Here is a 24738-nt window from a genome sequence, read left to right as displayed (position 1 = left end):
ACCGTCTACCCCGCGATTTATCAGACCATTCAGTGGGCGTAATCAGGAGCTACTGACCTACCGACGGAGATGACTTAAATACTTTAGTTTCGGTTTTGGTTTTGGTTGTTTCGGTTTCGGACCATGACGGAGGCGCGCAGTCTCAGGCGAGGTGGAGCCCCGCGACGGGCCACCGAAGGAGCTAAGGCGACTGAGTTGCCGTCCGGAGCGGTGCGACCCTCGCCTGTGCCTACTCAGCGCCGTTCGAGTTATGTACCGATATGGACAGAATCATAAATATTGTTGTGGGGACTGCTCCGCCTCCGTCGGTAGGTCAGTAGCTCCTGATTACGCCCAATGAATGGTCTGACAAATCGCGGGGTAGACGGTAGCTCGCCTACTTCGCCCATTCAATGGTCTGATAAAACGTGATAATCTCCCATTCAATGCATTGATAGCATTCGAAGCCGGTGATATTTGTCTGTGTGTGTGTGTGTGTGTGCGTGCGCGCGAGAGAGAGAGCGAGAGAGAGAGCGAGAGAGAGAGAGAGTCAATATTTAATTTCTTCAATGTTGAAACCCCTCAAACCCCATGGCGTCTGGGAACTCCACCAGGGCAGTGTTGCAGCTGAGGGTCCTTTAAAAAAAAATATCACCTGCTGTCACCCAACTGTAATATGTACAAGAACAGCGGAATGGTTGAAAGTTACAAAAGGCGCAGAAATGTGTCTGCAGCACCTGTCACCCCGCTGCTGAATTTTCAGTAGAATCTGAATCTGACTCATTCTTAGGAAACCCATCAGGTCCAAGCAAATGCTGGCTAGGGTCCTCCAAAACACAAGGACCTGGCCCAGCCTTGGTACTAATAATGTAGCTGATTCCTTTCGCCATGGACTCTAAACCAATAGCCTTCATCAACTCCTCAGAAGGGACTGCATGGTCGACCGGAAGACCCTTTAAAAACTGCCCTCCACTGATCTCTGGGGGAAAGAAATGGCGGACCACCTGGACAAACTCAGCAACATGCTCCTGTAGAGTGTAGATCACTGCATTTGGCCCTGCATCAAATGTATAGGCCAGTCTTATCTCCCCGTGGTGTTGGTTATACCGGTGGACCAACCTGATGACTTGATGAGACACGTTGTTGAGGTAAAATATAGGTGGGTAGGTGTCCAGGCAGATGGCGTGAAACTGGTTACTGTCTTTCATGGTCAGTCCAGCAAATGTGGCAAAGTCCTTCCTGTGCACCGCTTCAATCATCTCCCCCAATCTGTGTGGAACTACAGAATCCATCCGGTGCTTAAGGAGATGGCTTGTGTCCACACTGGTTCTCATGCCAGAGGTGCTGCTTACAGGCTTCCTCTCAGCACTGACCACAAGTATGAGGACTCTGAGCTCAGGCCAGTGGTTCTCTGGTTCCACCTGCTGGGCTATACTGTCCTTGCCATCCTTTTTGCATCCCATTATCCACTGGACAAATCCCCCATACATACTCCTACAGGCACTTCCTGAGCCTTGCCTTGCAATCACAGACAATTCCCCTTCTACCCCAAACACCTGAGCCAGTGTGTACACTAGACAAGCAAAGCCGGCTGCAGAGGAGGCGAGTCCTGCAGCTGTGGGGAAGTTGTTGACAGAGCAGATGTGGACTTTATGAGACAAACCGATCCCATCCACAGCAGACTCCCCATCACTGCATCTCTTCCTCGCTAGTTGACGAATCTCTCTCAGACAGGACTGAAGTCTGGGATGGCTTATGTCCTCCTCTTTACCGTTGAGCCATATGCGATCCTCCTGAAATGATCTGCTGGTAGCAACTGTTGTGGTTGTTTTCAGCTGGTCTTGATGGAGTGTAACACTCAAAGAGGAGTTGATGGGCAGGATCAAGTCCTCATTTCTCTTCCCCCAGTATTTGATAACTGCTATATTAACAGGCGCAGTGCATGTCACCCTGTGTGGCATGTTGACATTGTCCTCAGACATCCTTGTCTATTGCCTTTTCTGTGTATGTCTGGATGTGTGTCTGACTCAGTTGTATGCCCAAATGTGGACATGACTGACATCACAGTACTGTGATATATGACTGACGTCAAAGACTGACTGACATCCAAATACTCTGATAACGGGTTAGTTATCAGAGTAACCCTCAGTTTACCTTTCAAGAAATGATATGTCCTAAGGCAGTGGTTCTTAAGAGTGGATTTTTCCAGGGGGTCAACAGCGGTCAAAAGCGGTCAACATCGTATTAAAAATTAAATCCTCCCTATGTGCCATTTATCATGGCGCTCCCCTTGACGAGATGCTGCAGGCAGACATCTGTCCTCCTGGTTGCCAGGCGATGGTGGAGCTGCAGCCCAGTGGCTTCAGCCCCACTGTACTCCAGACTGCTTCTGTTCCTCTCTCAGCGGTTCTACGACATTGATATGCTCCTCAACTGGTCCTCTCAGTGGAAGCACAGTTCACTGAGGAAGAAGAATGCTTACTATTGTTACACTCAGAGACATTACGGGGCCAACATAGCGACAGCCTACTACATCTTGTGCATGAAGGGAGGATACAGGTATGTCGGCCAGCCGGAGTGGTTCCGTCCAGGCAGATGGGGCAGACTCAACTGGGACTTCCTAAATCACGCAGAAACCCCCATGGAGGAAATAGACATGAGCAACACACTTATTAACTACAGGGGGATGGACAACCTGGTGGGACAGCCGTCTTTGCGCACACTGTCACTGCGAGGGTGTCCAGAAGTGGACGACTGGTCGCTGACCAGGTTGCATGAGTTCCAGGACAGTCTGGAGGAACTGGACATCTCTCATTGTCCACGCATCACCTTCCGCGGGCTGTCAGCTCTGAGCCATCTCAAACGGCTGCGGTGTCTAGACATATCGTCCCTCCCCGGGGTCAGCAGTCCAGGCCTGCTCATCATCTTGTTGGAGGAGATGTTGCCCCACTGTCTGATCACCGCTACGGGGTACGACCTCAGCCTGAGGCCAGAGAGAGGAGAGAGGGTGGAGGAGGAGGAGGAGGAGCAGAGGCATACGCATACAGTTTAAAACCCTGGTGCTAGCCTATAGGGCAGTGAAAGGAACAGCTCCTTCTTACCTCCGGGCTATGGTCGATGCTTACACCCCTGCCCGACCACTTCGGTCGCCACCTCGGGGCGACTGATTGCCTCGTCACTCAGGGGTCCTTCTGGCCGATCTCTGCCCTCATTTGCAATGTCGTCGAGATACAGTATAAGTACATTTTCACATTAGTATTCACATCAATGATAAAACAAAACAAAACAAAAACTTTCCCCTTAACGTGTGATACAACACAAGTTTAAAAGCAGTTGCAGACATTTGTGGGTAGGTCCGCAATCAAAGATTTAAATTGACTATGTTATGAGAGAACAGATCTTTAATTTAAGCTGTACGTAACCCAGGCTTGAAATGACCCTGCCTGAATTCAAATAGTTCATCGCATAAATAAATAAGTTCATTTTTTATCTAAAAGTGCCTTTTGAAATAACATGTTTAAGTTATATAAATATGCTAAAAAGTTGCTGTACAAGTCTGGTTAAAATGAAAGGGAAAAAAAACGTTGCAAAACAAACAACAAGGTGTCCAACAGGTTTCTGTTATTTAAACCTTGTAGAGCAGTGTGAGACCAAGGTGTTACAAATCACTGACCAGCAAGGTGTTTATTCATTGATCAGCAAGCAGCAAGTGAGACAATATAATTGTTAGGTTGATCTAAATCAGCTGATAGTTATGTGAATGGATGTACAGCCACTGAGATTATTTTATTGTTTGTTACTGAAGGAACATGCTATTTTGTGTATTGTGTATTTTGGTTTAGTGATAGAAGAGGTACATTTTTAGTGCATCTCTCATCTATTGCTAGCCAGGGAGAGATATTAAGCATGTTGCCTACAGTAGATACCTCCAAGTTACTGCACAGAATGCCCTAGTTTAGTAATTTAATGTGCACTTTATGCAATTTACCTAATTTCATTGTGATGATTAAAGGTGCATTTCATAGTATTTTTATTTTTGTGAAAAAGGAACAGTTCATATACTTTTTTAATACTTGAAAGATTGTTAAAAAGAAAATAAGAGCATTGAATGGTTTTCAATGTACATTCAAGTACATTATTACAATTAAAGAGAACATGATTGAGCTAATTAATTCAAGTTAAAAAGTGTTACTTGTTGCTAATTCATGGGGATTTAAAAAACATGGTTTACACAGTGTGAATAACGCAAGCTATTGGGTCTTGTCTGATCTACTATAGGTCAGGTTTTTTATTGGGTGATTCAGATCCCCTTCATCCACTCCTGGAGTGCTCCAAGAGGACAGTGCTTCCCTTCCCTTTCACTGAGGAGCCCAGATGCATGTGAGGCCCCACAGTCTACATACCCAACGATCCAACATCAACGATTCCCCAGATCTATCGATTCCCAGTGCATACTGGGTGCAGAGCTAACCGATCTTCAGAGTCTGGACACTGATGGTGATTCCCCTCTCTCACGGATTGTGTGGTAGGACCAATCGAAACACTGTCACGATTCAGATTAAAGGGCCCCAATGAAACCTAAACTCTGGGAACTAAGGGTTTTCTATTTTTAGCCGGCTTTTCTATATTTTGTTTATTATTTTTCATACACGTTTTTACAAATTGTTGTAATTTTCTATGTCCATTTTTGGTAATAATAAGTGGCCACTCAACATTCAAGTCACTGTCGTCTGTGTCATTATTGACATGCAACACAGGCTCTTAAAAACACTAGAGTGCTTCTGATACTAGTCCAGTTATGGACAAACACACTATTGACTACTACTTACCTGTATGCTCTATTATAGTTCATAACTAGGGTTACATGTAAGTCATTCCAAGTGGTTGGGGCACTAAAACAAAAGGCTGTTTTTCCCTGTCTTTACTTTGGGGACCTTTAGCATGAGTCATTTGAGCGTGTCCTATATGTTCCAGGATTCCATTCTTGCATAGACTGCCTTAAAAAATAAACAGGTACCAGTGTTTGTTTCGCCTGCCAGCCAAGGCCAAAGCCAACACACTCTATCATACAGGACAGGATGCAGTGAAGAGTCCTATAATGTTCACCAGATACAATTTGCAGAGCAGAATGATTAACTGTATCTAAGGGCTTCTTGAGGATAGAAGGAGCAGCATATCTACAGTATATATACTGCATACTCGCATAGTGGTTGGACCCTGGCATATCCTTTCAAATGGGGGTCCGCGGGCTAATAAGGGTCAATTGGGGGGTCCTTGATATGAAAAAGTTTGAGAACCACTGTTCTAGCAGACCTTGTGTCCAATTTCCAATGTCCAAAACTGGTACAGTCCTAAAATATAGGCAATACCAATACCCTGTGCCACATTGATAATGTGTGCATATTAGGGGTGTGCCGATATATCGTCCCGCGATATATCGCGATACGTTTTCGCGACGATATGTATCGTTTTGGGGAAAAAAAATATCGTTTTTTTTTTTTTTTTTTTTTTTTTTACAATCATAATAATCAGGCATGCAAACGGCCCCGAAGTGAAAAGAGTGACAACATGTTTTTTTTTTCGGGTCAGGTGTCATACTATTTGGATTCAAAACGGCTATTGTAGCTGAAAAGCTACAAGTTTGCATGTCTGAATAATGCAAAAACAGAATTATTTGTTTGCATTTTCTTTTTTTCTCCTCCATATATTTTCATAATAAAAAAAGTGCGTATCGTATCGAAATCGTATCGAAGTTGTGAGCCAAATATCGTATCGTATCGTTTCGTGAAATTAGTGTATCGGCACACCCCTAGTGCATATACGCATAGAGCAGGTGATGCTGAGATCACGTATTTTTTTGAAAATCCTGGACAAGTAGGAAAAGGGCTGACCATGTTAAAGATAACATGTATGTATTTTGAGTTCTATTTAGATATTTACAGCACATCATTACATTATCCACATCTGTACATGTGTATTAGAGCATGTTGTGTTACCACAAAAAAAGAAAGAAAAGACATTAAGCTGAGGTAATCTAGTCACATCTCCAATAACAGTGTCCTCTTGTTTGAGTGGTGGATTGTACCATCCACAGTAAATCCTCATTGTTATTTTAAGAGTGCACATTTGTCTTATTAGGTCCATTTAGTTACATTTGTACACTCCCAGAGTCCAATGTCAGTGCAGGGCTTATTCCTCCTCGATCTGAAGTGTGATGGTTGCAGAACTGCTGTAGCAGGACCTCCACCTCCGCTCTCCGTGCCAGGCTGTTGGCTTTACCTTGGAAGCGCCCGTTCTTCCCTGCACCCTTCCCCTGGAGTATCTCAAGCAGCCGTGGTCCCATCTTGGTCACTGGTCCACTGGGCCCGGCAAGCAGAAACAGCCCAGGACCCTTCTCCTCTCCAACGGTCAGGAACACCAAGGTTTCCTCTGTGCCTATTTCATTGGCAATGATGTTCATGAACTCGCGATCACCTTCTTTTTTGTGCAAGCTGAAAACCTTTCCTCTCTGTGGGTTTCTCTTGAAGTTCTGTGCAACGAGGACAGCCATGTCTCGCAGGATGCTCAGATTACTTTTCTGTAGCAGCTTAAGAGACTTCTGGAGCTTGTCTACTGCCTCTAGATGTTCATCAGGCCTAGAGTTCAACAGAGATACCAGCAATCGTTCTCTGCTGTAGCTTTTATCAGCATACTTCAGAACCCTGTTCCCTGCCAGGAAGATCAAGTTGGTTTTATTCTTTTTCCCTTTCTCTGCCCCGAGTAGCTTTATTACCTGTAAGTGACTGAGATTAGACACATGGGTTCCACAGCACATGCTGGCATCAACACCCTCTATGTCAATGATGCGAATTGGCCCTGCAAGATCATCTGGCAGAATTCCTCTACTCCTCATCTTTTCCAAAGCGGGGTCGTCTATAGAGAGAAGCTGCACAGCGACCGGGACCTGGGCTCTGATCTTCTCATTGACAGCTTCCTGCAGGCCCTGGAGCTGGGCAGGCTTCATGCACAGGGTGTCCAGCTCTATGGAGCTTCGCTGAGAGCCCAACTCCCAGGATGTGGTCTTGTATCCAAACATGCTATCTGCCAATGCAGTGATCAGGTGTTGACCTGAGTGCTGCTGCATGTGGTCAAACCTCCGGTCCCAGTCCACCTTCAGCTGCACCTCCTGACCCTCATCCAGAGCTGAGCACAGAAAATGAATGGCCTCTGTCCCCTGCCTCGTCACCCTCAACACCGGCACGTCTCCTATCAACCCGTGGTCATCTGGTTGACCACCTCCCTCAGGATACAAGATGGTGTCTTGAAGTTTGACATTAAAACCCTTCAGGGTTTCTTTCTTTCCATTGACTTCTTGCTTCAGTTCAGCAGGGTAGCAGGACACAACCGAGGTAACAAACTCTTTCATATAGCAATCCCGCTGACACTGGAAAGCCATTTTTAAATATGAAGACCACAGCCGTACAACAGCTTTAAAGTTGAATCATTGAAGAGTAAATCTCCTACAGAACTGTATATAAGTATCTTATCTTCTTATATATTAAAATTGGCGGGAGTGGGAGGGTGGGTAGGTGGGTGTCACAACCAGATTTGATTGGCCAAATCCGGTCACAAACGTAACATCCGGATGTGATTGGCCAAACTTTGCGTGACGTAATGTGCTACATCTAGTTATTAAAAAAGCATGAAAATCCATTTCAATTTTTTGCTCTTCTTTATCTTTATAGTAATACAGTTACTTTATAATGGAAGTCAATGGGGCTGTCATCGCACTGAAACCTTGCCCAAAGTCATACATTATAGATATATATATTATATATATAGATGTCATAGATGAATGACATCATAGATGACTGATTTCACAGGCTGGTCACATGAAGTCCACATTGGGGTCCTGCGTTCCCAGGACACTCTTCAGACGCTTGGCCCTATTTGGAGGAAGCTGCTGGTAGGTGTCAAAGCCCAGCTCTGAGTGCTGTCGGGGCAGACGAAACAGTAATAGGTGGCTCTTCAACACCTCATCAGTCAGGTAGTAGATCTTTCTTAACATACTGCAACGAGACGCTTCTACCTCCTGTGCAGCAGCGTCTTGTGAGAAAATGAAAACGTTGAGGTGAGACAGAGCGACCACATACAAGACAGGGCACCAACAATGCTTCAGGGCCCCCGTCACCAGGGATCGGAAGTAGAGATGGAGGAGAGGAAGGGAGTGCTCGGCTGGAGAGGTGAACTGCTCTATGGGGATGCACAGCTCGTTCAGAGTAACCCCTAGTGATCTGAGCATCCCCACGTGTTCTCCAAACACAGCCAGCCTCATGGTGGCACTGTACCTCCTCTGTAGAGGCAGCAGGACCCAGCAGCCAAAAAGTCGATCACCAAAGGAAACAGCCTCATACTGGGTCAACAGGGCTGAATACAGATCCTGGAAGGAAGCCAAGCCGGGAGGAGGCACGTTGAGGTCCAGAGAGTCCAGTCTGGATGGCCTGGTGAGCAGTCGGATCAGGGCCCAGACTAGACTTTGGACAGACCTCTCCAGGAACAGGTCGCTGGAACACAGGAAGACACAGGACAGACGAGCAAGCTTGGCCACTTGAGGGACCACCTTGAGTGTGTTCTCCCTCCAGACCTCTAACAGAAACAGCCACTGGAGACAGTGGATCACAGACTGCAGAGCACCATGTGGCAGCTCCTCCACTTGCACGCCGCCGCCACCACCGGAAACCCCCATTTGCTCATACAGGCTGACAAGTGGCAGGAAAGGCCAGTCAGAGGGTAGGGTGGGGCCGCAGAGATCCGGTAGGAGCTGAGAGTTCACCCAAGGGTTCCGGCACAGATGGGTGTCTCGGGAGCTCAATATGATGGGCTCCAGGTGGGCCAGGTGAGTGAGGAAGCAGCTCCTGATTAAGGGCAGTTGGGCACAGGCTTCCCTTAAGAGAGCGGTGACTGTCTGGAGAGAGGAGGGATAGGCAAAGCTTGAGGAGGAGCGGTGTTCATCTTCATGAAGCTTCAACTCTGTCAACTCTATGTCTTCAGGTCCTCCACAACGGCCCCCTGATATGAAGTCTTTGCTGAAAATGACAGTGGAGAGGAGTTCATGGGCCAGGTATTCACTGCCTGGCAATAACCCTGGGAGCAGGACAAGTGCCACCTGGTGGTAGAGAGGACAATGTCTGGCCACGTCTTGTTCACTGGGAACCAGTCTGTATGCCAAGCGTAGCAGCAGGTATAGGAAGTGATGCTCATGACGAAGGAGCCATGCGCTGGTGTGAGAGAAGGTGGGTGTGGCCTGACTACAGCTACGAAGGTAGCCAATTACAGGTTCTGACAGGAGTAGGCTGCTGAATTTGTGGGTGAGACCCTTGTGGATGCCTGTGAGGGTATCCAGTAGGAGACCCAGTGATGTAAGTAGAGGGAAGGGAGAGGAAGGCACAGCCAACCACAGACGGTGCCTCCACCCTGGGCAAGCAAGGTCGGGCAGGCTGGGGGTTGTTTCTGGACCTGGACAATTGGACTGGAGGTTACACACTATGGAGCAAGACTTGAGGTTTTGTATGAGGCTTTGCACGGCGGTATGGGACAACAATGGGAGAAGAACCTCTGTTGTCACCTGCTCTAGTTCCTGAAGAGTCTCTACTGGCTTGAAACAGTTCTGTCTAGAGAGCTGGTGGTAATAAGCTTCTAGAAAGAGCAGATAAGCTGGTATCATAGCCAGGCTGCTGGCTCTGTCAACTGGGTCATCTAGACTCTTCACACAGCTCTTCAGTTGTCCTAGCAAGGAGGCCTGCAACCCAGTCACATGACCCCATGACACTGGAGGGGGTGGGGGGCACTCCGAACCCTGGGAACTGACCATGCCTGCCTGCAGCTCCTGATGGTAGCCTGCAGTGTGTGTGACCTGTGTGAGCAGAGAAAGAAGGGCCTGGATTCTCTGGATCTGGAGGGGCAACAGTGGGTCTGATGAAAGCATCGTTCGCCGGACAGACTGCATCACCTTGACCAAGACAGGATACAGGTCTATGTATATATTACAGGCCTGTCCATAGCTGACTGCTACAGTCCACAGTCTGTAGGCCTCTGTGGTGATCATGAGAGCCTCAGACCGCTCCAACTGCAGCTCACTGGGATCTGGCGTCAGCAGACGGCACAGACGCTCCCTGGCTCCCAGAGAATTAAAGATCCTGGCACATGCATGTCTCCCGGAGGTTGCCACCACTCTTAGGAGCTTCATGGCGCTAGTCAATGGGAGTCCGTAAACAGACTGGGGGAGGGGCACGGACGGCATCGTCCAGGAAGTGGGAAGGAACTCTGACATTACCACCTCCATCAGGCGAGGACAGTCTAGCACCTGAGTGGCAGAGGAGGTGGAGTGTCTCGCAACACGGATCAGAACCTCCAGAATGTCCCGGACCACCCGTGGAGATGGACGGACCACCTCGAGGATATAACGCAGTCTGGGGAGAAGTTTCATGCTCAGCAGACCCTTTACAACATCCTGTCTGGCCACATAGTGATCTGTCTTCATCTCCTCCTTATTGGCAGTCTCTTTCATGCACTCCTCCAACCCTTCATCCTCCTGAGCAGAGGGTATCAAGGGGAAGGAGGCCAGGCCACGAAACCAAGAGAAGGTGCTGTCCAGACACGCCTCATCCTCTGCAGCCACTAGTAGTGCTTTGAGCATGTGCACTGATGCAGACATCACGCTATCCACATTGTCATCTAATGCAAAGCGGAGAAGGAAGAGCAGACCAGCGTCTAGCAGTGTGGATGTCACATTTCCTCTCAAAAGAGACACATATTCACCAGCGCGTGCCTTTGTGAGAATGCTGCCCAGGGTATTGAGGGCCAGACTCCTCTGCTGGATCACCTGACTCCGAGAAAGCAGGAAGAGCTCCTGGAGGGAATAACCTGCCAGCTCAGGCTCCTCTCCATGGTGGTGTAGTCCCAGGTGAGTGGGAAGGTCTTCAGTCGGCGGGATCAAGGAGCCAGCAAAGTCAAAACGAGCCTGCATGGCCTTTTTGGTTCCTTTCTTCCTGGGAGCAGGCAGGTCTCTTGTCCACTCTAGTTTCTCTGATTCTATCTTATCCATGTGGATCCACTCCCTCAGTGGCTTCACTGGCAGCTCATCCACTGTGATAGGAAGTGGTGGTGTCACTTGCACTTCTTCTTTCTCTATCTCGACATCCAAGGGTTCCTGCTGTTGACTGGAGGAGTCTGACTCTTTGGTAACACTTTCAGGAACACACTGTTCCCTGCCTTTGATATCTTGGGGATGCTTGAAAGGAGAGATGGGCAGCTGGGTGCCTTGGGCTCTGCGAGATCTGACAAACTCCACAAGTCTAGGATCAAGTTGAGTTATTATTTTCTTTTGTTCCTCTAGTATCTCTGCTTGGGATATTGCCTGGAGCTTGGCCTGGTTCTCGTGGTGGATCCTCATGTCCTCAACTGATCTGTTGGGGCCACAGAGTCCCAGTGCAGACACCAACCTGGGGCCTGGCCCGGTACTCTGACGATCACATGTGGAAGGAGATGCCTCAGTATCCATACTACTCTCAGGAGGAATATTTGGGCCATTGGGTGCAAGTATTTGACTTCTATCTGCACATTGTAAAGGAGTCTTGCCCTCCTTGATTTGCTGAGCTAAGATCTGATGAGCAAAGATGCTCTTCTTCCCACCACCAATAGATACTCGCACCAGAGTATCTGTCTCTGAGCGGTGCAATACTTTCGGGAAAGCGGTGCCTGTGAATGCTGGTAGAGAGACTGGAGTACAGCTGGTGTCTCTCTCAACGATCCTGGAGAGAACGGCACTGATGTGTGTGTCATGTCTGTCCAACCTCTCTTCGGCATCATCATCCTCGAAATGCACTTTGTTAGCTTTGAAGCGGGACTTTTTAGGAGGGGCTGGCGTCAGAGCAGTAAGTTGGTCTGGGAGGTCTACTATCGAGACAATATCTCTCTGGCTTCCACCATCCTCTGCTGTGTCGCCTCCTGCCCCATCCTCTCCTCTCCTCTTATCTGGGCAACGGACAACATGAACCACAGACGGGATGCCAGAGATCATAAACTGATCTTGCTCTCGTAGTAGGTCTGCTTCACAATCAGTTGGCTTGGGTCGCCGCAACATCCTTCTTTACTAATTTGTTGCCGATTCTCCTGGCTTTGTAATTCTATAGACACAAATATCTAGACACACACAATATTGACACCATATTGCTGATGTCATAGATGACTGATCATATAGACAGACCACAGTGCTGACATCATATTACTGACATCATACTGATGTCATAGACTGGCCTCCAAGTACTTTTCTGGTATATTTCTGACCTGTTAGCTGTTCAAGAAGAAAGACAATCTTCTGTATCAACATTCAAACATGATCAAATTATGTTGTTTTTGAGTGGTGCCAACCACTCCTACATTTGACTTTGTCCGTGTGTCCGTATGTCCGTCCGTCCGTCCGTATGTCCATCCGTCCGTATGTCCGTGTTTGAGCACGGCTGATTGGTCAAGCTTCACGTGACACGTGACAATATGTTGTCATGTGTCACGTGACAACATACTGTTGCTGATTGCAACACAAGGATGCAACCAGTTACACTTTCAAAGGCACCACTCTCTTCACACTGGGTGTGATTTTTTTATTATAAAAAAGTAATGCATCTTTAGTAAAACATAATTTGTGTACGTACGTACGTACATAGATACATACATACATACATACATACATACATACGTATGTATGTATGTATACATACGTATGTATACACACACACACACACACACACACACACACACACACACACACACACACACACACACACACACACACACACACACACACACACACACACACACACACACACACACACACACACACACACACACACACACACACACACTCTCTATCATACTCTCTATCATACTGACCATGATACTGACCATGATACTGACCATGATACTGACATGATATGGACAATGATACTGACCATGATACTGCCCTTGGCACTGACCATGATACTGACATGATACTGACACGATACTGACCATGACTAACCATGATACTGACGTGATACTGACCATGACTAACCATGATCCTGACCATTATACCGACCATGATACCAACCAACCATGATACTTGACCATGGCACCCACTGACCATGATACTGATGATGTCTGTATCATGGTCAGTATCATGGTTGAAGACCCATTTATTACAGCAAAAGTTCACATACCATTCTGTTGATCACACATACCCGTAAATGACAATAACAGAATGTTTCAATTCTTAGAAAGCTATGTATCTATGATTTCCCAAAGCCACCTCTCCCTTAACAGGTACCCCTGAGCAAGGGAAAAAGGCACTTTTAATGCAACTATCCCACTCCAACCACTTTGTCTGAATTGGCTGATTGAATGTTTCAATCATATAAGTTGTTATCTGTGACATGGGACTGAAGTAAAGGCAGTGTATGTTCTGACATTGGAACGTGTGTACGTGTCAGTCTGTTCACACACAACATAAAGGTCCCTTCAGGCTCATGGATAAGATGAAAGATGTGCTTTAATGGCTATGTATATTTCATACTGCACTGTTTTTACACACTTTGGCATGTTTTTGTTCTATTCTTTGATTTGATTTGTTATTTTTATGTAAAGCACTTTGTAACTTTGTTTCAACAAGTGCTCTATAAATAAAGTTTATTATATAGATCCTATTTAGTCAGATTAACCTGAAGTAATTTATCCAATTGATTTCTTAAGCAGTTACTATTCTTAGCCTTTGGAGGGCAGTAGAGCTCAGCTCTTCATGTTATGCATGTTCAATCACTTAGTTACAACTGAGAATAACTATGTGTGTTTCTCTTATTACACCATTTACGTACATATGTTGAAAGAAAGCAAGCTGCTGCTATTTTCTACATTATACTCTCTTAGTGTGTCATGACGTGATACATGAAACTGTAGAATGAGCTTCAGTTCCTAAATCACCATCATTATCAATCAAAAGGAAGGAGTATGAAATGTTTGGTTGTTTTAGTTAACCACTTTCAACCAGGCATTCATATTATATTGAAAACATTTTCAAAATTCTTGCAGAGTGTTTCCAGTGAGCCAACATGCACAATATCAGCAGTGCACCCTGACTCTGTTTGACCAGAATGTATAGCAGAGCTTTTATTAGTACAATTGGTAAGACCTGTGAAGGAAGTATGGAAGAGGTCCAATTTATTTCCAATATGGCTGCTGTGCAAAAAGCGTATTCCAAATTTGGTATGATTGGATGTTGCGTTCATGATACACTTATGGCTTTTTTTGTTGCAAGAAATTAGTGAAGGTTCCCATGCTGATCCCGAGATACACATGATTACATTTTGTTCGAAGGACTCCTTTCCTCGCCCAGTTGAAGCCTGCTCAAACAGTTCCCACAAATAATCAAGACAATCATTCTCAATATTGTTGATGAATAAGCAGGATACAACTTTATTTATCAATAAAACTTTGCTCCTGAGACAAAGAGGATCCACATTGTCGTCTTACATAAATAAACCATGTGCACAGCATCTGTTATACCATATACCATTGATATATTTACAAACAGACAAACAATAATCATATTATATGATCATAAAGATTTGGTAGAAACTGAGATACTATATCTTCCTATGTGCTATGTGTGTATGTGTATGTCTGTGTGCGAAGGTCTATTGCCTATGCAACTGCTGAAGCTATGAGGCTTTATTATGTTGGCCATGCAAAGCCTAGCAACAGAGAAATGGGTAGTATTGCTCTCATTTACATAACTCAAGGAAATTAGCGACTTGCTTCATGTCCATTCTGGAGCCATAATAAGACAATCATTCAATCAATCATTCATTCATTCATTTGTTCATTCATTCATTCATTCATACGATTACAATTAAAATGTGAGCACATTATTGCCCACAGAGGTGAACAATAATGTGGTCCAGTTGATCTTGCTGCTGGGAAGTTGTTTTTGCTGTTTCATGAAGCGGGGTCTAATGAGAGTGAAATGGCTAAAATGATGTTAATTTAAATCTCAGAGTAAAGTAACACTGAGGATTTTACTGTGTGGTGACATCTGGGTCAACATGTGGCAGACTGGGGCTCAGAGCAATGGACAGTGTTGGGGGTAACGCATTACTTACATGTACATACGTGATGCATTATGTAATAATATTACTGAGTAATGAAGAAACACATTGCTTTTACAAATTGGGTAAAAATGATTACAGTTACTATGACAAGTAATGCATTACTTTCAGAGAAAAAAATAAGATTCTAATGAATTCATATACACTATTGACAAATTGACAATGCCTTTTATCTGCCATTCGCTGTTTAGATTTGATCTGATTTCTCAACATACGGTATATACCCTGCCCCCACCAGCAGAGTTTGTAGATCGGCTCGCTATTTCAGAAAGATTTATATAGAATAAATGTGGTTACATTGAAAGTAGTAAGTAATATGCAATATTATGCATATATTACACTTTGAAAGTAACTTCCCCAGCACTGTCAAGGTATTACAATAGTCTGGACAATGCAGTTTTCACTGATGGCTCTGTTTTTTGCGGATAGAATTTTAGCCTTGCAAGGCCACCCCAAGACTGCTGCTACAGTAAGTCAGTTGTCACCAAACTCTGTGTCAGTGATTTTAGTTTATAGATAGCTAGTGCTACATCATATTTTCCTGACAAATGATACAGGCATCAGTGGATTAGTGTTTACTACAGATGTATCCGCTGTTATCATAGACCCACAAATAGTTTGGGATAACTACAGGACATGCTACAGTTCCACCCTTTCTAACTTCAAGGCTACACAAATTATTGTCATGGATTTGTTTGGCCAGCGAGTGCTTGGTAAAGCGTAACAATCTGAGCTTTGAGTGATTAGGGTGTGTACCACACAGGCTCTAACACCTCTAATGCCCGGTTCTCGGGCTGGGCAGACCATTTGCTGCATGTCACTCCCCTACTTTCTCCTTGTAGCTTGTCTATCTCCACTGTCACTATCAATAAAGGCTCAGTAAAGCCTGAGAAAATAAAAATGACCTGTATCTGAAATGCCCTCAACTCTTAAGTGATCCAATCTATATTTTCTTATTACTTTTCTTGGCCTCTCTAGCCCAAGATGAATAAGAGTACCAGACACATTAAACATGTTTTCAAATAAAGTTGAAAGGTTTCATTTCAAAATGTTAAATATCTCCATCTGAAAACTTAATGAGATGACAGTTTTAAGCATGGAAAATAGCCTGAATGTTTGAGTTGTTGCTTTAAACATGAAAGCCATCCTTAATGGAATTAAAGGGGTTCTCACTTTAAACACTTCCGGGGTCTTTTTAGCGTCTGCTCTGGCTTTTGTATGCATATCCAATATCTAAATATTGAGCCAAGCAGCTTAAAAACAGTCAGAGTAGACGTTAAATTGACCCCAGAAGTGTTTTTAGAAAGACCCCTTTAACCAGCAATGGAAAACAATGGTTTGCTGGGCAACCTCTCCCATTTAAAGCTGAGTCATGTTGTTCTGTGCGTGGAGAGCTTGATCTCTGCACTGGGAAATCTCTGCCAGCCAATGATACACAGTATGTGTAATTTTACATAGTGTCCAATGGTTCTCAAACTTTTTAATTTCAAGGACTTCCAGTTTGGTATGCATTAGGCCACAGATCCCCATAATTCAGACAAACTAAGAGTTACAGAATAGTAAGTGTCCATTTGGTTCCTAACTATCAATCATTTGGCTGGGGACCCCCTGAAACCCCTTAAGGACCCCTGGGGGTCCCCGGATCCCACTTTGAGAACCACTTCTGTAGGCTCAAAGCACTGAGTGAGTGCTTAATGTAGAAAATGCAATGGGAAGTCAATTGTTACTGTATGTCTGATTTTCACATGTCCTTACTCACAATAGGATGATAGGATTCAGGTTAAAATGGCCAAAGTTGCACTTAAAATTCTATAGGAGGCCAGTGATTTTATAGTAGCAATGATTCCTTGTGCTAGTTCTGTGCTTTGTGGGGTGTTTTTTTTTTTTTTGCATGTAAACTACATTTGCTTGAACTGTAATTTGACTTAAACGATTGTCTTCTATGCATCAAAGAGGGAACCTTACAAATCAGTGTGCTGTTGGTGAGTTGAAACAGTGTGAGAAGATTCACACCTTCAATTTATAGCTAATTAACATTCACCATAATGGAACTAAAGGTAAGACTAATAAACTCTCACGTTTACACATTTACAGTGTCACCTCAAAGCTAGTCATAATGATATTGCTGAGTGGATGTAGTCATTTTCTAAATCGTCAGTCACGACTTCTAAAGCATTTTCAGCCAGGTACTGTAAGCAGCTAATGAATTTAATCTGTGGCCCTACAAACCACTCGATTGAAAAAAATAATGGAGAAAAAAAAGATATATGCTGATGAACAGGTTCAGTGGAGTGGGAATCTACAATTTGCCATAGACTGATATGCCTAGACGATGGAACTCATAATGTAGGTAAAAACAACAAATAAAAAGAAAAAGCATTTTGGCTTGATTTCCAGCATCACGTCACATGACATACCAACTGTAGGCATGGCTTAGATCCAAGCATTTTAATGCGATAATAAACACTTTGGATCAGATTTACTTGCAATGTGTTTGTGGGCTAGGTGTTAGTATTTCCATGTGCTTGACAAAGAATGGGGTCATGACCCAGTTAGTTAAATTTACGATTTGATGATAATTGCCTGTCATGTATTGCTTGGATACTTCTGGGCCTAATCAGCATGAAAACATACATGCACATTATTTAAAAGATTGGATCTGTGTCACACTGGTCATAATTCACATATTAAAGTGCAATGTGGACCTTCTCTGATCTGGTTTCCATTTTAAGACAACATACAGAAGTCATATACTGTAGAATATGTGTCATAGACTGTTAAACTCAGTGCTTTTGTACATGCAGCCACACTGTAGCTATATTGTATCACTGACTAACCCTAACCCGCCTGTCAATTAGTTCCGACCCAAATCCTTTGGGAAAATTAATGGGAGTCAGTCGAAGTTGGGGTGCCCAGAGGGCCTGGGCGAAAAACTGGAAAAGTCAAGAATTGGCCAATATCAGTTGTGAGATGTGAAATTTGTTTTTGTTTTTTGTAATTAAATAAAATTACCAACGTTGATTGTCGGCGGCATTAATGTTAGACACAACCAAAATCGTTGCTCTGTCGAGGCGCAATGTGTCCCTTTTATGGCCATATATGGAGTTCCGTGTTAGCCATGCCCAAATATAGAGTACAGCCCAGAATATGATGTCAGTACTATGACGTCATATCGATGACATCAGAGTATCTATGTATGGGGATTCTAATAGTTCTCTCTCGCTCTCGACATTACTCAGGATTCAGACTCCTTTGGAGTGCTTGAGTTGCCTTGAACCACCTCTGAACAACAGAGGTTAGATATCTTGGTTAAGTTTTTATCAGACACTACTGCAGCAGGTCCTATTCTTAGACAACCAGTCCCCTTTTCCTTTAAGTAGTATTTTTCAGGCAGTATAAACAGAGGACGCTTCTGGAATAAAATCTGCTTAAAGGTATTGGGTTCAGACGCAAAAAAAAAGCCCAGATGAAGAAAGATGATGAAGCACCTTGGTTGGAGGAGTTCAAGCCCTTTGAAGCAACACGAGACAGGAAGACCCTAGTATCCTTCTCCACAGGGATACATAGCACCCCCGAGGACAAAGTCAATGCTGATCAGACAGAGGAGGTTGGCAGAGCCATACAGGCCAAGATGGATGGACAAGCTGTTTTGGATACAATGGAAACTAAGCACAAGGTGGTCAAATCACTAGAGAGCCTCAGAAATGGACTCTACGTCAATGGGCAGAAGAAGCTGGTTATTGACTCACTCAAGCTTTTCAACCGCTTCATTATCCTCAGTAAGAACGAAGTCAAGACCAAACAAGCCCTGCGATTTGAATTGACGCAAACACCAATGTCTCTATTTGACAAAGACCAGAGGTTGCGAAAGCCAAACAAGGCTGCCCTAGCAAGGTTCCTGAATGCATTTGTGAAACCTATTAAACAACCTCCCTGCACAAGTCTGGTGATTGATGGCGGGTGGCTCCTGCACAATGTCAGTTGGGTGGCAAATGTAACCTGGAAGGAAATTGCTGAGAGCTACCTCCAGTTTGTTAAGTTCATGGGGAGTCAGTACCTCCGGATCACTGTGGTCTTTGATGGATACAGCAGCTCCACCAAAGACCATGAACACCTGAGGAGAACGAAGAATGCATGCTGCGACATTCTGATTTGCCCAGACATCAAATGCATTGTTCCAAGAGAAAAGTTCCTCGACAACAAGAGCAACAAGGCCCAGCTCATTCTGTTACTTGCTGAGACATTTGGCAGAAATGGCATCAGTGTACTGCAATGCCCCAATGATGCGGACACCACTATTGTCCAGGCAGCTCTAGATGAGGCAAGGGAGTCCACTGTTGAAGTGAGGACTGAGGACACTGACATCATGGTTATGCTGATCCATCACGTTGCGGACCACTCGATCTTCCTCACAACCAAAGAAACATCCTACAATGTCCGAAAGATCCGGGATGCCCTCCCAGATAGATACCGGAAGTATCTGCTCTTCCTGCACAGCTTCTCCGGCTGTGACACAGTGTCAGCAATTTCTGGGTTTAACAAATCAACTTTGCTAACCAGGCTCTGCAAGACTGATAAAGTGGAGAGGGCTATGGACACGTTTCTGGACATCCGAGCCAAGAAAGATGACATAATCAAAGCCGGCTGTGAACTATTTAAGTTCATGTTCCTTGGGAAACCGCATGAAGACTTGGGGGACTTGAGATTTAATATCTTCAACAGGCGGGCCCCTACTCGGAGCAGTATCAAACCAGAAAAACTAAAACTACCCCCGACAACAGGAGCTGCAGCACAGCACTCTCTCCGGGCTTATCTCCAGACCAGAGATTGGCTGGTGCTGCGAAGTCCATCGCTGGATGTACTGGACTACGGATGGAAGCTCGGTGGCAAAGGCTATGAGCCGGTCCCATCAACAGACCCCATCGCACCGGACTATCTTCTTAAGTTAGTCAGTTGCAGTTGTGAGCAGGACTGTAGCACTCTCAGCTATTGCTGTAAAAAGCATTTCGGCATGCAGTAACTGTCATCACAACAGGTCTTGCTAGACAACTAGTAAAGTGCCTTTCTCGGAGTGCAGATCCCCACCAGGCCGGGTTGCCTCACTAGGGCTTTGTTGTGACCTGACGAGAGCAGTAAGGGAGAGCCCAACGAGAGCCATGAGTTGGAGCTATATCTCAGAAGATGATATTGGGCAATCATTTTTCCAGTTTTTTGCCGAGGTCCTCCCAATTTTTCCAGTTTTTTGCCGAGGTCCTCCCAAGGAATTTTGATTGGCTCCCACAATCTTTCCTTGGGGATTTGGGTTGGAACTAATTGAGAGGTGTTTGCAGATGGCTAAAGATTTCAGCAAAAATTCCCTAACTAGAAGACATGTCGTCAGTTCCCTTCCAACCAGAGATGGGGAACTAATTAGTGAAATGTTTGCTTGGGAGGAAAATCTGCAGAATCTCGGTGTACCACACTGGGTTCACTCAAGTGGGACATTCATCATATTTGTAAAGAAGGGGATGCATCCCTGCCCCCCTCCATCCCACATACATCACCTCCTACAACAATAGCAATAACCTCCATGTGCATTGTGAGAAAATATATGAAACGCTTTTACATTTCATTGAACTATACATTTAATACGTTTTGGACAGCAGGCTGAAATAAATGCCTACATCCACTCTCAAGATATATACAACTTACAGTGTAAAGACTTACAGTGAGACTTCTCTTTTCATTTCAACTAACAGTAGTCTATAATAATCTGTAAAACGTCTATAAGTATAGAGTAATGTTTTTTTAATCTATGTAACACTGACCATCCTGTACTTTAATTGAACTACAAATTCCTGACTTCAAAAGGCCTAATACTTACAGACTATGACTACCTACAGTATGCGTCTGTTGCTACTACTGTACCCAAACAGCGTAATAAACATATGTACACTTTATGTGGATGGTATTTACATGACCTTCGATACACCTATGAAACATAAATAATGGCTTGACATGGAGGAAAAGCACATTTTGAATTGTCTCATTGAGCTGTGATGATATGCTATGGCATAATACGACTGACTTGTCTTTGTCATTGTGCTTAATGTATTCTCTTCAGTTTTTCCAACTTCAGCCCAGTTTGTGCAGTGTCAAGTCAAGTATGCAGAAAAGATCAATGGAGACATCACAAAGTTCCCATTGAGTGCACAACAATGGAACAAAAAAACACAATTAATTGCACATGAATGAGAACTTTCTCAATGTTTACGAGAAATACTCTTCTATACGATGCAGTGTGGTTTTATCTAAACGTTACAACCCATGAAACAGAATCATGACGTGAATATATATAATTTGACCAAGAGTAAGGCTATTCTTTTAAACATACTGTACCTGGAGGAATATTTTATTATGGATCTAATTGCCGTTCAACGATTGATTGGTATTGCCTGACCCACTATCTGCTATTCATTGTTTAAGCAGGTGCTCAAAGGACCTGAATAGATTCCAATAAATAATTGACAATGGTCTGACTGTAAACAAAAACACACAAAACAAAACAAACAAAACAAACATGTCAGCAAAATCTAAAATGTACAATATGGCACTGACAAACTGACATAAAGTCAGATAAGTCAAACACATAGAATCCACATTTTACCATTATCCATCACACTCATTCAGTAAGAAACTAGGTATGGTTGCTGGGACCATGTCATTAACATGTGCTTAGTTAGGCACATTGCATACAAATATGCAATTCAATATAAACAAGTCAAATGACTTCCTCTGTGTGTGCTTAGGTCTTTAGCTCCTGAAAAGGAAATTATCTTCTACACAGTAAAGTCCAGTAGTAATTCATCCATTTGTAACTCTGAGCGTGTACAAATGGAACCAAATTGTACACGCTCAGAGTTTAGTTAACACTGAGGGTTTTACTGTGTCTCTCTCTCTGTTAATAAAGGTCCCATGCAGTCAGCTCAAGGTCTCTTCACCATGTGCACTGCAAGCTGTGTCGTGCTGACTCAGGAGAACTATGTTATTCTCTCTCTCTCTCTCTCTCTCTCTCTCTCTCTCTCTCTCTCTCTCTCTCTCTCTCTCTCTCTCTCTCTCTCTCTCTCTCTCTCTCTCTCTCTCTCTCTCTCTCTCTCTCTCTCTCTCTCTCTCTCTCTCTCTCTCTCTCTCTCTCCAGTCTGTGGGTATAGGCTGGACCTCGCACAGAGCAGTATACTAGAATGGGAGCTGTGTCCACCTAGCCGTGTTTTCCTGAGTGCAGCGTATGTTTTGAATTGTTTTCAACGGGCTGAGCATGAGCTGTGATCTATTCTCCGCTGTGCGTTCGTGTCTGGCATTCTCTGGTCACCAAGAGTTGAAATGTTTTAAACACTGGGTGTTAGAAGTGTCAAGGAGAGAGAATTGCATTTTCAGCTGGGGGGGGGGGGCGACGACGCTTTGGTGGACACATGGCCTTAATGCGGAAAAGCTGTATGATAAAATATAAGGCCAGAAAGTAACTTGTAGAAAAAGAGGTATTGTGCTGTGTAAAACCTAGCCAATTTGATTAGGTTTTATTGTGATCCCTTAAATTGTAAAATCATGATTTCCAATTAAACTAAGATTGTACAAATAAATCCACGATTTGCCATTATTTGTACGATCTCAGAGTTACAAATGGATAAATTAACACTGAGGAGTTTACTGTGCACACACACCCCACATTTTGGCAAATCTCTGTACCTTTTTTTGAGGAGGATGTAAGGTACTACAGCTTAGTGCAGATGCATTAATAGTCTTGAGGAGTCTCTTCCATACCAGCAGTGTCAGCGCTGTGTCTTTGGCTGAAACGAACACAAAGCTCCTCATGGTGTGGACGGGGGTCAAGCCACTGTGGCCACTCTGTGTCCTCTTTGCTCTTCTCTATGTCCGTTTTGCATCTTTTTCCACTGCATGTGTGGTGGTGTGGTGGTGTGTGATGAACTGACAAGGCGCGTTCAAGGGACAGCTGAGGAGGGTGGATGAAGAACCGGCAAAAAGCTTGACTGATGTTTTGTGGCTTTTGACATACGTACAAGACAACGGGATGAGGTCTTTCGTTTTGATATTTTCCCTCACAGTCTCTCAGACGTGTGTGTGTGTGTGTGTGTGTGTGTGTGTGTGTGTGTGTGTGTGTGTGTGTGTGTGTGTGTGTGTGTGTGTGTGTGTGTGTGTGTGTGTGTGTGTGCGCGTGTGCGTGTGTGTGTGCGCGCGCGTGTGTGTGTGCAAGGGCGCCGATACCAAAATCAGTAGTGGTGGGTGCCCGGATTTACAGTACCATAACCATTACAGTAGCTACTAGCTGTCTAACTCGGAGATCCACTCATTGGTGGGGGGGCGCCGCGCGCGAGTATGAGGGGGGGGGGGGTGCACGCGCTCATACTCGCAGTCAACGCGCAGCCGCTCGTACTTGCAGCGCGCTCCCATTTGTTTACGTTTTGCCGGCTCTAGACAGTCTTCACCTAGCAGGTAAATTAACACAAAGTTCACAAACTAAGAGAGAGAGGCTTGCCTTTACTGCACTAATAGCAAGATGAAGCCACCAGCACCTTCAGCAAAGAAGAGATTCACCCAGCAGAAACTAAATTTCTTCAAACCCGCCGAGGCGAACAGCACAGTCAGAGTGAGGAGGAGGAGGAGGAGGAGGAGGAGGAGGAGGAAGCGGAGGATAGCACAGCCAGCTCCGCTGCTGGTGGTGGTCGTGGTCGGTAAAGTCATGAGTGAGTCTGAGTTGACATTCATTGTTGTAAAATCATACCAGTACCACTGTACTATTGGCAAACTGTTAATAAAGTACCCAAAGAAAAATAATGCCTTTTCTTTCGGCCGCGGGTGGGGGGGCGGGGGAGTTTAAACATACTCAGTTCAGAGTAAATTTTGTGTACTGAATAAACCGAATTAACCGAAATAAAGTTACAAAACCCCGCCAAAAAAGTTAATTATCGCGTGCGCGAACGGGCCCCACATGCACGCGCGCTGCGCGCGCGTGCATGTATGGCATGTTGGGCACCCGCAGGTGTTTATAAATATCGGCGCCCTTGTGTGTGTGTGTGTGTGTGTATGATTGCCTGAATGTGTCTGAGTGCCTGCTTGTGTGTGTGTGTGTGTGTGTGTGTGTGTGTGTGTGTGTGTGTGTGTGTGTGTGTGTGTGTGTGTACTGTATGTATGTACTGTGTACTGTATGTATGTACTATGTACAATATATACATCATATTATCACACATGTCTGTGTGTGTGTGTGTGTGTGTGTGTGTGTGTGTGTGTGTGTGTGTGTGTGTGTGTGTGTGTGTGTGTGTGTGTGTGTGTGTGTGTGTGTGTGTGTGTGTGTGTGTGTGTATGTGTGTGTGTGTGTGTGTGTGTGTGTGTGGATGTGCTTGTGAATTCATAATGCCTACAGTAGATGGATTTGAAACGTGTACATACTGTATGTAAGACAAGAACAGGTAGGGCAGGGTACAGGGAGGATGTCAGTGTGTGTGTGTGTGTGTGTGTGTGTGTGTGTGTGTGTGTGTGTGTGTGTGTGTGTGTCTTCATTCCCCTTGTCATCATACACGTGTTCCATGGTGTC

General features: G+C 44.7%; 4 protein-coding genes across 4 annotated transcripts; 1 reads left to right on the top strand and 3 right to left on the bottom strand.

The window, feature by feature from the left end:
- Nucleotides 1-719: 719 nt before the first annotated feature.
- Nucleotides 720-1961, bottom strand: LOC311064313 (diphosphomevalonate decarboxylase-like; the record flags this gene model as incomplete). Its single annotated transcript, XM_084084147.1, has 1 exon — nucleotides 720-1961. The coding sequence occupies one exon, from the start codon at nucleotides 1959-1961 to the stop codon at nucleotides 720-722; it is 1242 nt and encodes a 413-aa protein (XP_083940273.1).
- A 296-nt stretch (nucleotides 1962-2257) lies between these two features.
- LOC311064312 (distal membrane-arm assembly complex protein 2-like) lies at nucleotides 2258-3031 on the top strand (the record flags this gene model as incomplete). The annotated part of the gene is made up of 1 exon (XM_084084146.1): nucleotides 2258-3031. The coding sequence occupies one exon, from the start codon at nucleotides 2258-2260 to the stop codon at nucleotides 3029-3031; it is 774 nt and encodes a 257-aa protein (XP_083940272.1).
- Nucleotides 3032-6127: 3096 nt separating this feature from the next.
- Nucleotides 6128-7414, bottom strand: LOC311064311 (alanyl-tRNA editing protein Aarsd1-like; the record flags this gene model as incomplete). Its single annotated transcript, XM_084084145.1, has 1 exon — nucleotides 6128-7414. One exon carries the CDS (start codon nucleotides 7412-7414, stop codon nucleotides 6128-6130), a length of 1287 nt encoding a protein of 428 aa, XP_083940271.1.
- Nucleotides 7415-7846: 432 nt separating this feature from the next.
- Nucleotides 7847-12100, bottom strand: LOC311064310 (RNA polymerase II-associated protein 1-like; the record flags this gene model as incomplete). Its single annotated transcript, XM_084084144.1, has 1 exon — nucleotides 7847-12100. The coding sequence occupies one exon, from the start codon at nucleotides 12098-12100 to the stop codon at nucleotides 7847-7849; it is 4254 nt and encodes a 1417-aa protein (XP_083940270.1).
- Nucleotides 12101-24738: the final 12638 nt, after the last annotated feature.

This window comes from Gymnoscopelus microlampas (assembly GCF_963454915.1).
Source record: "Gymnoscopelus microlampas genome assembly, chromosome: 17".
NCBI lineage: Eukaryota > Metazoa > Chordata > Actinopteri > Myctophiformes > Myctophidae > Gymnoscopelus > Gymnoscopelus microlampas.
The sequence above is the reverse complement of the archived record's forward strand: the minus strand, read 5'-3'. Positions and strand labels throughout refer to the sequence as shown.